At 39.9% G+C, this 12,605-nt stretch overlaps 1 protein-coding gene across 1 annotated transcript in view; it reads left to right on the top strand.

The window, feature by feature from the left end:
- ALMS1 (ALMS1 centrosome and basal body associated protein) overlaps positions 1-12,605 on the top strand; it is a 187,109-nt gene that overhangs the window by 28,244 nt on the left and 146,260 nt on the right. Inside the window, exons 3-6 of the mRNA XM_027772964.1 lie at positions 1,715-1,832; positions 3,807-4,273; positions 5,810-5,925; positions 6,024-6,158. Of these exons, the coding sequence (XP_027628765.1) occupies positions 1,715-1,832; positions 3,807-4,273; positions 5,810-5,925; positions 6,024-6,158 (836 nt within the window). The remainder of the gene's footprint in view (positions 1-1,714; positions 1,833-3,806; positions 4,274-5,809; positions 5,926-6,023; positions 6,159-12,605) is intronic.

The following is a 12,605-nucleotide window of genomic DNA, read 5'->3' as shown; positions in this document are numbered from 1 at the left end:
CTTGGGGACCCCTTGCACCCATGCCTGGCGGCAGTTTTTTTTTTTTTTTTTTTGGAGAGGTTTTCGCTACAGGGCGCGTGCGCTAGCCGGACAGACAGGGAGAGACATAGAGACAGAAAGCGAGAAATCACCTCCAGGGGGGATGGTCACGCCACAATCCCCTCTCCTCCATTCTTCTCTTGGGATCTTGGGCACGAACCCACACGCGCCTGGCGTGAGTTTTAAGCCACTGGGTCCGGGACGCGAACTGCAGTCGACTGACTGCGTGGGAGTCCAGCGACATAGCCATTAAGCTAACTGCTGGTCCCTGGGCTTGTTTTCATTAAGGGGGAAAAATCCAAAAAACTGTTATTGTCTGACTTAATGTAGAGCAGCCAGACTCATATCTGCTTCAGTATTCAATCTGATGATATGTCATACATCATGTAGTTCTGGAAAATGCCAGTATACCCTCTGTGAGAATGAGAATGAATAAAACAAATCATATCTCAAGTAGTATTTTGAAGATAATTTTGACTCTTGGCAAAGTATATCTTAGGATTCTGGACTATACTTTGATATATGGTATAGTTTTAAATTACTTAATATAGAAAGGAACACTCATAATGTTGGCTTGTTAGAAAACTAATGATGCATTTTTGCATAGCAAAACACGTCATGACTTTTCTAACAGCCCAGTAGTTAAGAGCATTTGCCTCATTCTGGCTCTTAAGCTACTTGAATGTAGACAAATTAATGCTTCTTAAGTTATGTAGTTATGTTTCTACATTTATAATATATGTATAGTAATAACTGTCCTGTAAGCAGAGGTTCCCAACCCTCAGACTGCAGAGAAGTGCCTGGGGGCCTCTGGGGGCTGGACTGGTGTCTGTCTGCTGGTGCAGAGTGTGGTGGATGGGATGAGCAAATGAGGCTTTATCTGTGTTAGCAGTAGCCTCCTAATCTCTAGCATTATCACCTGGGTCGCACCTCCTGTCAAATCAGTTTTGGAGCCACTCCCTATAGCTTATATTTGCCTTCTGGGCAGCGCCTCCTGTCGGATCAGTGGCTGTATTGGATTTTTTTTTTTTTTTTTTTTTGAGAGATTTTTGCTATAGGGCGCGTGCGCTCGCCAGACAGACAGAAAGAGACAGAGAGACAGAAAGCGAGAAATCACCCCCCAGGGGGGACGGTCACGCCGCAATCCCTTCTCCTCCATTCTCCTCTCGGGATCTTGGACACGCACGCACACGCGCCCGGCGTGAGTTTTAAGCCACCGGGTCTAGGACGTGAACCGTGGTCGACTACGTGGGAGTCCAGCGACATAGCCATTACGCTAACTGCTGGTTCCCTGTATTGAATTCTTATGGAAGAGCTGTGTGATTCATTGTTTATTCCAGTGTTGTAGTGGTAGAAATGGGGTACACAGAGTGAGTTTGTAGCCACGGAGTCCATGACTGGAACAACAATCGACTACGTGGGAGTCCAATGACATAACCATTATGCCATCTGCTGGTCCTGGTTATCATGAATATTAAGTGATATAGTATATATTAAGTGTCTGGACTTTGTCAGGCCTCAATAAGTGGTAACTGCAGTTGTTACATATTATTAGTCTAATGCTTGTAGAAACTTCCAGATGATAGCATATCTAGGTGCTTTAAGGTATTATGTGAGTAAGCTAGACAATCGATTTTAGGCATTATTCAGTATTTTTATATTTGAAACTTTACAGTTATACAAGATAGCTTTGCTTCTCCTGATTTGCCTTTGCTGACATGTATGACTCAAGACCAGGAGTTTGGGCCTGATTCCTTATTTCACCAAAGTGATCTAGATTTTGCACCTCTGAGGTAGGTTAATTAATTTATTTCTATGTACCTTTTCTACTCTCTTCGTGTTCTGAGTTGTTACTAATACTAATGACTTCAGGCTAAGATAGACCTTTGGTATGAAGGTTAGATATTCTTGACACACACTCTGAAGGTAAGGCCCTAAATTAAGACATGATGTGTATTAATCTGGCACAGTAATGTATGTGTAGAGATGAGCCAGGTGACAGTTTATTTAAAAATAATTTTTAATGTATTCTAGCATTTCAGGCATATTCTAATTTAGAAAACATCCTGGATTTTCCTTTTTATAAACCTCCCCATCTGCTACCCATTATCCCTTCCCACCCCTTTCTTCTCTTTAACCCTCATTCTGCAAAAAGCATTTAATTCCAGGTCACCAATTTGTTTGAGACTGTCATGTTAGTCAGCTGATTATGGATGAGCCTAGTTAGCTCTTCTTACCTGTAGGAATATGAATATGAAGTAACAAGACTTTATTAACAGATATTCTGAATTAATTGTTTTTAAAATAGTCATAATATGGGCAAAAATACTAGAGTTCTTCAAAATATATTCAGAATTATCCAAAAATTTTAAAAAAATTTTAAGAGAAATTTTTGCTATAAGGTATGTGCGTTCGCCAGAGAGACGTAAAGAGAGAAATTCACCCCACTCCCGGGGTGGGGGGCAGTGATAGTCACTCTGCAATCCCTTCTCCTCCATGGATTTTGGGCACACTCGCATACAAGCCTGCCATGAATTTTTTTTAAGCTGCCAGATCTGGGACCCGAATTGTAGACAACTACATGGGAATCCAGTGACATAGCCATTCCTCCATCTGCTGGTCCTAGGTTTTCTTTTTTTTTAGAACTGAAAAAAACAAACAACCTTACCTTAAATTATCAATTATAGATGTTTAGAAAGTAAAATGTAACCTTAGCCCTTAAGCTCTATATTGCCTTATACTTACTATATGAAAAGTGCTCTGCACATATTAGATTCTTAGTGATTAAGTTCCTGTTGTATTTTGGGAGTAGATCACTTCTTTTTTTTGGAGAGGTTTTTTTTGCTATAGGGCACGTGCGCTTGCCAGACAGGCAGAGAGAGACAGAGAGACAGAAAGCGAGAAATCATCCCCCAGAGGGGATGGTCACGCCACAATCCCTTCTCCTCCAATCTCCTCTCGGGATCCTGGGCACGCACGCACATGTGCCCAGCATGAGTTTTAAGCCACCGGTCCAGGACGCAAACCACGGTCGACTACATGGGAGTCCAACAACATAGCCATTACACTAACTGCTGGTTCCCTAGATCACTTCTTGAGTGGTTTTCAAGAGCATAATAAAGGATAGTAAATGAATTAAAACATATTAAATGAATGTTAAATCATGATAGATAAACATTTAAAGACTATATTGAATTTTTCATTTAAAATAATTTTTTGGGCAATGTGAAGATCAGATTCTGTGTTTATTTATTTTTTTCTTTTTTTGGGGAGAGTTCTTTTTGCTATAGGGTGCATGCGCTTGCCAGAAAGACAGAGAAAGGCAGACAGAAAGCGAGAAATCACCCCCCAGGGGGGATGGCCACTCCGCAGTCCCTTATCTTCCATTCTCCTCTTGGGATTTTGGGCACAGACGCACATGCACCCGGCGTGAGTTTAAGCCGCCAGGTCCAGGACTCGTATTGCAGTCGACTACATGGGAGTCCAGTGACATAGCCTTTATGCTAACTACTGGTCCCTGTTTATCATTTTTTGAGAAGCCTGAGATAACATCAGTGTCATAGACTGATAATTTACCTTGGGTACAAAAATGCTTTGTTCGATCATTTGCTGCCTTAAAGGAATTTGGAATTAGAAGAACTTTGTTTTTCAGTACACTTTTAAAATAAACTTGATTTATTGAGCAGCATATCAGTTTTGTATTTCCCTATTAATACCTAAAAATTAAATATTTTAATGTATTATTTATTTATTATTTATATTTTCAGGGCAATTCCTGATAAGTCTGAAGACACTGAATGGTTTTCTCGACCATCGGAAGTTCGTGAAGCTTTATTCCAGGCAACCTCTGAAGTAGCTTCAGACTTAACAGTTAACAGTTGCTTTAGTGTGTCTCAGCATCCACTTGTAGGTGGCATAGGTGTTGATTCTCAGCGCTCTTTTTTACCTCCCGAACAAGGGACTAGTGAGACTATTTCATCCGATACAGTTAATGAAACAAAAACCCCCAAAGACTCTGACAGTTTTGATGGTCTTTATTTATGGAAGACACAAAAAGATGTACAGCAACCAGAAAGCAATTTAGGTGATAAACATCAAAGTTCAGTTTCAACTTCATCTGATATAAGTGATGAAAACATAACTGGCAAAAGAAATGATAGTTTTGATGCTTCTTGTTCATATGGGGAGTATGAGAAACAGGAAGCTTTACAGCAGGCAGAAACGTATTTAACCAGTAAGGACTATGATTTTTTTTCGGATTCATCTGACACAATTGATAAAAATAAAATGTCCAAGGGAACTAACAATTTTAGTGTCCCCTTTTCCTCCACATCATGGAGCACACAGGAAACTTCACATGATTCAGAAGCACCTCTAACCAGGAAAGATCATGTTTCTTTTCCACATGAAGTTGCTTCCCATCATAATAATAAAACGTCATATTCTTTCCCGCGATGTTTGTTGGAAAGAAGAGAAAAAGGGGTCCCCTTGGTGTCTGACAGTCGTTCTAACAGTGTTTATTTAAGGGCTCCATCTGAGAATGGGGTGAAAAAAGAGATGGATTCTTTGGAGGGTAATGAAAGAAATGAAAGTCTACAGGAAGAAATACCTCAATATTTTGAACAAAATAAGACTAGAAATAATTCAGAGGTGCATCTCAGGTCTTCAGAAATACAGTATGTTGGGAATGTTATAGTTCCTGATAATTCTGTAAAAGTTTCAGAAGCACATATACTCTCCGGGAGACATGATACCTCTAAGATGGAGGCTTTTGATGGTCCTCTTCCGACTGTTAAATCCAACTTGGATGAGACATCAGAACAGCTGTATTTTCAAGAGGAAAGAACCCAAAAGGCAACTTCTATTTTTGGTGAGAAAAATGTTCATGCTACTGAAAATGTAGCCTTTGAGGCAGTTATTGCCTCCATTGAGCCTTCCGGGAAAGAGAGTACAGTAAATGAAATCCAAACTGACATCCATAAATCTTTAACAGATGACAACCAAGAAAGAGAATCAAAAAATCGAGATCTTTCCCCATTAAATTACAGTGATGAAAATTCTTTCTTTGATAAGCTTAAGCATCCTAACTATCAATCTACTCCTGGGGTGTTTGAACCAGCAGCTTCAAAATCATTGTTGTATAAAAAAGATGATGATGATAGCTCCCTATACTGGTTTCCAAATTTAAAATCACCCCCTAATGGTCCTCAAGAAATGCCCTTTAAGCCACTTTCTGTTATTCTAGAGTTTAAATCATCCGCTTCTTTAAATGAAAAATCTTATAACCAGGCTTTTGGCAAAATACAGTCAACTGTATTTCAGTGTGATATACACAATGAACCATTTCTTCCTAATGGGAAGATAAAGTCTGTTTCTGCTCTTGACCTTGCAGAGAAGGTAGGATCTTCAAACATTTTTTATCCAGTGAAAGTATCAACTTCAGATTCTTTGGTTTTACAAGATTTAAAGCAGCACACCTTTGAAGAATTTGCAGATTCCTCAGACTATAATTTGGGTAAGGATGTAAACTCTAGTGACAGCATTGAAGGTCTATCTGTAGCTGTAGGAAGCAGCTTTTCAGCAAACTTGGTTACATGTGATGCAAAGTCATAAGGTGCTTTACCTCTGACCAGTGATGCATCAGTAATTGCAGTTGGCCAAGAGACATTGCTGAAAGCTGATGTAGGCCAAGGTGAAATTCCTTGGCCTGTGAGAGTAGAGAACAGTTTTACTGTTCATACAGTTAAGCAAAGTGACTCCTATTTTGTAGAGGGCCTGCAGGGAAAGGCTGAGTTGGACGTCATTACGGATGATGATACCGAATGCTGTAGCCTAGATCGAAATGCTGTTGTGTGCAGTGAAAGTGTCGCTGAACTACAAGGAGAGGTGAGTTCCAATAAAATGAAAGTTGTGGGAAACATAGTCTCCTCCAGTATTGTTTCAGGAAATGGTATTATTTGTTTTTACTTTTTACTTTTTCTCAGACCTGTGACCAGTATGACTTGACTGGTGAGTACACTGACCTGGCAGCTTTAGAACATGTGCTTGGTGATCTAGATATCTGTGACAGCTCCCTGCACTGGCAACCATCTCAGGAGGAGAGCAATTTTGAAGATCCTGTAAGTTTTTCTATTTTACTTTACTTTTTTTTTTTTTAATTTTACATTTATTCACTGAGCATCATCACAGCATACAAAATATGGACAAAGAATGTTCCATTTCTTATTTCAGAAATGTGTGTGTGTGTGTGTGTGTGTGTGTGTGTGTGTGTATCTCCCTACCTATTTCTCACCCTGTCATTTCCCATCCTCTTCCCAAACTCTCTCTGATATCTACAGTTGCTTTCCATTCCTTCCTCCCACACACTTTTTATTGTCTCACAAAATATCTTAATTAATCTAGCTACTTTTAATAGCAAGTTCAGCTGATACATACATATTTCTGAACACATGTCTAACTTTAGGCATGAATAGAATGAATATAATATAAAGTAGCACCTACCTGAGGCTATATAGCTTTTTGTGGTCATTAAATAGCTGTTTTTTTAAATACGTGTTTTTAATTTCAAGAAAAGCAGTTTTAGCTTTAATAAATCAAAATAAAAAAATGTTAAAAAGAACTCTGCTTAAGACATAAAACCATGAAACAAGTTAGGATTCTGTTCAAGTAGTAGGTACATGAATCTATTGACAGTTCAAGAGGAGACAAAAAACCTTAAATCTCGAAAACAAAGCATAGAAGAAAGTAATGTTTTAGTCAAAAGTCCTAAGATTCTGTTTCACCAGTTCAGTCTCATGTACTTTATCTTCTGTTGTGGTCCAGTCTTTCCATTTAAATTCTGGAAGGTAACATTCAATTCCAGACTTGTCCCTACCACATTAAGTTGACCATTTTCTTAATTGTTTTTGAACTCTCATTTCTGTGTGTCTGTATTTAGTTTTCCTGGTATAGCACTCCATTTAGAACTTCTTGGAGAGCTGGTCTGGTGTTGATAAATTCTTCCAGGTTTTGTTTATCTGAGAATGCTCTTTGCCAGTATAGTATTGTTTGAAATTATTTTTCATGTAACACTTTGAGTATATTTTCCCATTCTTTGCTTACATTGTTTCTGATGGTCTGCTGTTAGCCTGATGGAGTATCCTTTGTTAGGTAACTTGACGTTTCTCTCTTGCCAATCTTAGTATCTTGTCTTTGTCTGTGACTTTGGTCAATCTGACTAGAATGTGTCTTGGAGAAGATTTTCTTGGGTTGATTCTTTTAGGGTTCCTTTGCATTTCTTGGGTCTGGATCTTAAATTCCTCTCTAGGTTTGGAAAGTTTTCTTTAAGGATTTCATGGAATAGATTATCAATGCTCTTATTAGTCTCTTCACCTTCTGGGATACCGATTATCTGGATGTTTGGACATTTAATGATATCTAGTATTTCTCATATATTATTCTCATTTCTGGGGGGCAATTTTCTCAGTCTTCGTGGTGAATTTTTCTAGGCCAGCGATTCTGTCTTCTACATCTGAGATTCAGTTTTCTGCATGATCTAGTCTGCTTTTGATACTTTCAAGGGAGGTTCTGATATCCTGTATTATAGCCTTCCATTTGATTATTTTTTATGGTGTGTATTTCCTCTTTCAGCTTGTGTAAGAACTTTCTCACCTTCTGGAACTTGTCAGCTCTTCTTTCCTGCATCTTCTAGAGTTCATTGTTTCTCTTCTCTTGCATCTCTGTTAATTTTGTCACTATGGATATTTTAAATTCTTTATCAGACATTTCAGTGAGTTCCATTGTACTATCTGTGGATGAAGAGTAGCTATTCTTTTCTCTTGGAGGAGATATTTTTTTTTTGCTTTCCCATATTTCTTGTGGCCCTGCAGTGATTTCTAGTCATCTGATGGGTTGTGTGTTTCTTTCAAATTCTTGAAGTTCAATCTGAGGGTTCAGGAGCATGCAGAAAGAGGTGATCTGGAATCTCTTTGCTATTCCGTTTTGATCCCTTTGCACAGCAGACTCAGTAGATAGTGAGAATATGTTAACCCTAGTAGTATGTGTATGTTTGGCTGTAGTTTCCTTAGATCCATCTAGAAACACAGTGAATGGAGATTGAAGAGCAGAGAGAGAAAAGAAATAGAAAAGGAAACAGAGAGAGAAACAACAACAACAAAGAAACAGGAAAAAAAGGGAAAAAATAAACAACTAAAAAATATTATTTTTTAAAAAAGCAAAAAATAGAAATTACTAGTTCTCAGGAGCCATGAGGAATCTTCTTCTGAAGGCCTTCCCCTTGCCTCTCCTGGGTGGGAGGGGGAGAAGGGATTATTATTTTTTTTTTTCCATTTTTTTGGAGAGTTTTTTTTTTTTCTATAGGGTGTGTGCGCTCACCAGAAAGACAGAGAGACAGAAAGTTAGAAATCACCCCCCCAGGGGGAATGGACATGCCATAATCTCTTCTCCTTCATTCTCCTCTCGGGATCTTGGGCACACATGCACACGCGCCTGGCGTGAGTTTAAGCTTCCAGGTCTAGGATTTGAACCGTGGTCTACTACATGGGAGTCCAGCGACATAGCCATTATGTTAACTGCTGGTCCTGGGGAGAGGGGATTATTAACAAGATAAAGGAGGGACTGAAAGCCCAGAAAATACTTTACCTTAAAAACTTTTAAAAAGGAAAAATTACCAAAAAAATGAGAAGACAGAGGCAGAGAGAGACACAGACAGAGACAGAGAGAAGGCTTAAGGGGCTCCCTACCACTCAGGTTTGTGGGCTGGAGGCTCAATTGTCAGTAGAAAATCTTCATTTTTCTTTTTTCCCTGAAATCACTAGTTCTCAGGAGCCATGAAGAATCTTCTTCTGAAGGCCTGTCCCTTGCCTTTCCACTCAAGTTTGTGGGCTGGAGGCTCAATTATCAGTAGAAAATCTTCATTTCTCTTTTTTCCCTGAAGTAACTAATTCTCAGGAGCCATGAGGAATCTTCTTTTTTTTTTTTTGGAGAGATTTTTGCTATAGGGCGTGTGCGCTCACCAGACAGACAGGGACACAGACAGAAAGCGAGAAATCACCCCCCTGGGGGGTTGGCCACGCCGCAATCCCTTCTCCTCCATTCTCCTCTTGGGATCTTAGGCACACATGCACATGCGCCCAGCGTGAGTTTTAAGCCACCAGGTCCAGGGTGCGAACCGTGGTCGACTATGTGGGAGTCCAGCGACATAGCCATTACGCTAACTGCTGGTCCCAGGAATCTTCTTCTCTAGAAGTAATTTTTCATAGCTCAAGTTAGTTGACATCTCAGAGGACTGTGTTTTTGCCTCTCCTATTTTACTTTTCTTACGGATGAGGAAAAGAATATTGGAATTGAAAAATAATAATCAAAGTAAATGGTTTATTTATATCCTCTAATATCAAATTGTGACTTGTAACCTGGTTTTTATCTGTTTTCTTGGAATACGATCCATTAATTTGCTAGAGATAGGCACAAAAGAAATGTTATATTTCTTAGGCTTTAAGACTTAGTGGTTTCTTTGGTATCTTGGAAAAGGCTATTCTTTGGATATCCCAGTCCTTTTATCCTGAAACATCCCACTCTTTCAAGTTGTGCTAGCAGGAGTCTTTGGGACAGTGTTAAGATCAAACCCATTTATGGGGTCATTTTAATAATTGTCTTCTTGTCTTCAGTATATAAACCTTGGTATAGGCTCTGGAATGTTCAACTATTTCTGTTTAGAAGCGCCTAGAGGATTTCAGTTAAGAAGCATCTTGAAAATTACAATAACCAGTGTTTTCCCAGACAGGATACCAGGGTACTTAATGTCCAAATCAGCCACTGTCCTCAAGGAAACTACCTCCTTCTAGACAAGCCACATACTCATGTATATATACATTCCCTCCATCTGCTTATATCATTATTATCTTTGTGTGTGTACTAAAAAGTGATAGTTCTGGGCGCTAAAAAAATATTGTCAACTTTTTTTTTTTTTTTTTTAATTTGCCAGAGGACATGTTCCTTGTCAGAGAGAGAAGGAGAAATCACCACCCCAGTGGAGCATGGTCATGCTGCAATCCCCTCTTCTCTGTTTCTCCAACCTATAGGGGACACACACACATGCGCCTGACATATTCTTCAGTCTGCAGAGGCCAGAATGTGAACCATGGAACCATGGAGTCAGCCATGTGAAATCTGGCTGCCTTAACAACAAGGCCATGGAAACTGCCCTCCCCACACACCTTTTTTTTGTTTGTTTGTTTCTACCATGACAGAGATAAGTGGAGACCCACAGGCACCACTCCCATCCAGGTTCATGCTGTGACCTGAGACTCCGTCTCTCAGCTGCCTGGATCATGAACACATGTGCATGTGCCTGGGTATGAACTCAGGACCTTTCCCATGTGGGGCTTGGTACCCTCAACCTTTCTTTTGTACAAGACTTCATTTGCCTTGACCCTCAGCTTTAGTGTTCCTCAAATCCTTTGCCCATCCTCTCCTGTCTGATACTATCAGTCTAAGCTGAGTCCCACTGCCTTATAGTATATCCTCACATCCTTTTTACTCATTAAATACAGTTAGATAATAAATGTGGTGTATGAGATGTTGCTTCCCTTTTTCTGTTTTCCTGTGTATAAGGTCAGTATGTCATTATAAAGGTACTTGTTTTATTACAAATGAGCAAAGATATTCTAATCAGTTTTTCTTTCTATTTATCGTTTATTGAGTTTATTAAAAATTGCAATATAGAGACTCATTAAGTGTTTTTTTTGTTGTTGTTTTTTGCTGTAGGGTGCATGCGCTCACCAGAAAGACAGAGACAGACAGAAAGCGAAAAATCACCCCAGGAGGATAGCCATGCCTCAATCCCTTCTCCTCCATTCTCCTCTCGGGATCTTGGGCACTCATGCACACGCACCCAGTGTGAGTTTAAGCCACCAGGTCTGAGACTCCCATGCATTCAGCTACATGGGAGTTCAGTGACATAGCCATTACATTAACTGCTGGTCCCCCATGAAGTTAGTTTTATTTTTGTTTTCTGGAGTAGCATTGTTTAATTCTCACTTAAAATCTGAAAATAGTGGGGATAAAATGATAGCTCTTTGCTCAAATACTGTCCTAAGAGGTTTACATATATACATGAGTTCATTTAGTCCTTCAGTCAGTCCTGTAGGATTGTTAGGGATTATTATCATCCCCATTTTATAGTTGACATTTAGAGGATTAAGGAAATAACTCATGATCATTCAGCAAATCTTATCTATTGTTATCTTCTGAGCTACCATGTAGAAACTCCCACACTCCCTCTCCCTGTTTAACTATTCTTGGTGAAACCAAGCTAAAAGTTTTAGAGGATTTTGGCAGTAGTGAAGGTTTTGAAACAAATCAGTTTAAAACTTAAGCATTTTATCTATATTTATTTATTTATTTTTGGGAGAGGATTTTGCTATAGGGCGTGTGCATGCTCTAGAAAGACAGACAGAAAGTGAGAAATCACCCCCCGGGGGATTGGCCACTCAGCAATCCCTTCTCCTCCATTCTCCTCTTGGGATCTTGGGCATGCACACACATGTGCCTGGTGTGAGTTTAAGCCACCGGGTCCAGGACTTGAACCGTGGTCGACTACGTGGGAGTCCAGTGACATAGCCATTCTGCCAACTGCTGGTCCCTGCATTTTATTTTTTCTAGAATTACTAATTTTTAATTTTATTAATTTTATTAATTTCTTCTTTTTTTTTTTTGAGAGGTTTTTCGCTATAAGGCGCATGCACTCACCAGACAGACAGAGAGAGACATAAAGACAGAAAGCGAGAAATCACCCCCCAGGGGGGATGGTCATGCTGCAATCCCTTCTCCTCCATTCTCCTCCCGGGATCTTGGGCACGCACACACGTGCACCCAGTGTGAGTTTTAAGCCACTGGGTCCGGGACACAAACTGCGGTCGACTACGTGGGAGTCCAGCGACATAGCCATTATGCTAACTGCTGGTTCCCAATTTTTATTATTTTCTAATTTGCTATTGGACATGTGTGCTCACTAGAGAGAGACAGACACAGAGAGAGAAGGTGAGAAAGTAAATTGCCAGGTCCAGGACTTGAACCATGGTAAGCTATGTGGGAGCCCAGTGCCTTAACTAACACGGCACCTGCTGGCCCCTCGCGTTCTATTTTTTAAGATACTACTACTCTTGTGACTTTATCAACTTTTCTTGTAGATAAGATGTTTTTGAGAGAGAGAGAGGTTTTTGCTATAGGGTGTGTGTGTGCTCACCAGAAAAACAGAGACAGAAAGTGAGAAATCACCCCCAGGGGGTGATGGCCACGATCCAATCCCCTCTCCTCCATTCTCCCCTCAGGATCTTGGGCACACACGCACATGTGCCCAACATACTCACATGTTCCTGGCATGAGTTTAACCCACCGGGTACGGGACTCGAACTGCAGTCAACTTCTTGGGAGTCCAGTGACATAGCCACCCCACCAGCTGCTGGTTCCGCTAAGATATATTTTTAAAATGAATACATACACATACACAAAATGTACTAAAATTAACTTTGACCACTATTCCAGATTTTATCTGCTCTTAACAGTGG

Source organism: Tupaia chinensis, unplaced genomic scaffold (genome assembly GCF_000334495.1).
Source record: "Tupaia chinensis unplaced genomic scaffold, TupChi_1.0 Scaffold000316_1, whole genome shotgun sequence".
Classification (NCBI taxonomy): Eukaryota; Metazoa; Chordata; class Mammalia; order Scandentia; family Tupaiidae; genus Tupaia; species Tupaia belangeri.
The sequence above is the reverse complement of the archived record's forward strand: the minus strand, read 5'-3'. Positions and strand labels throughout refer to the sequence as shown.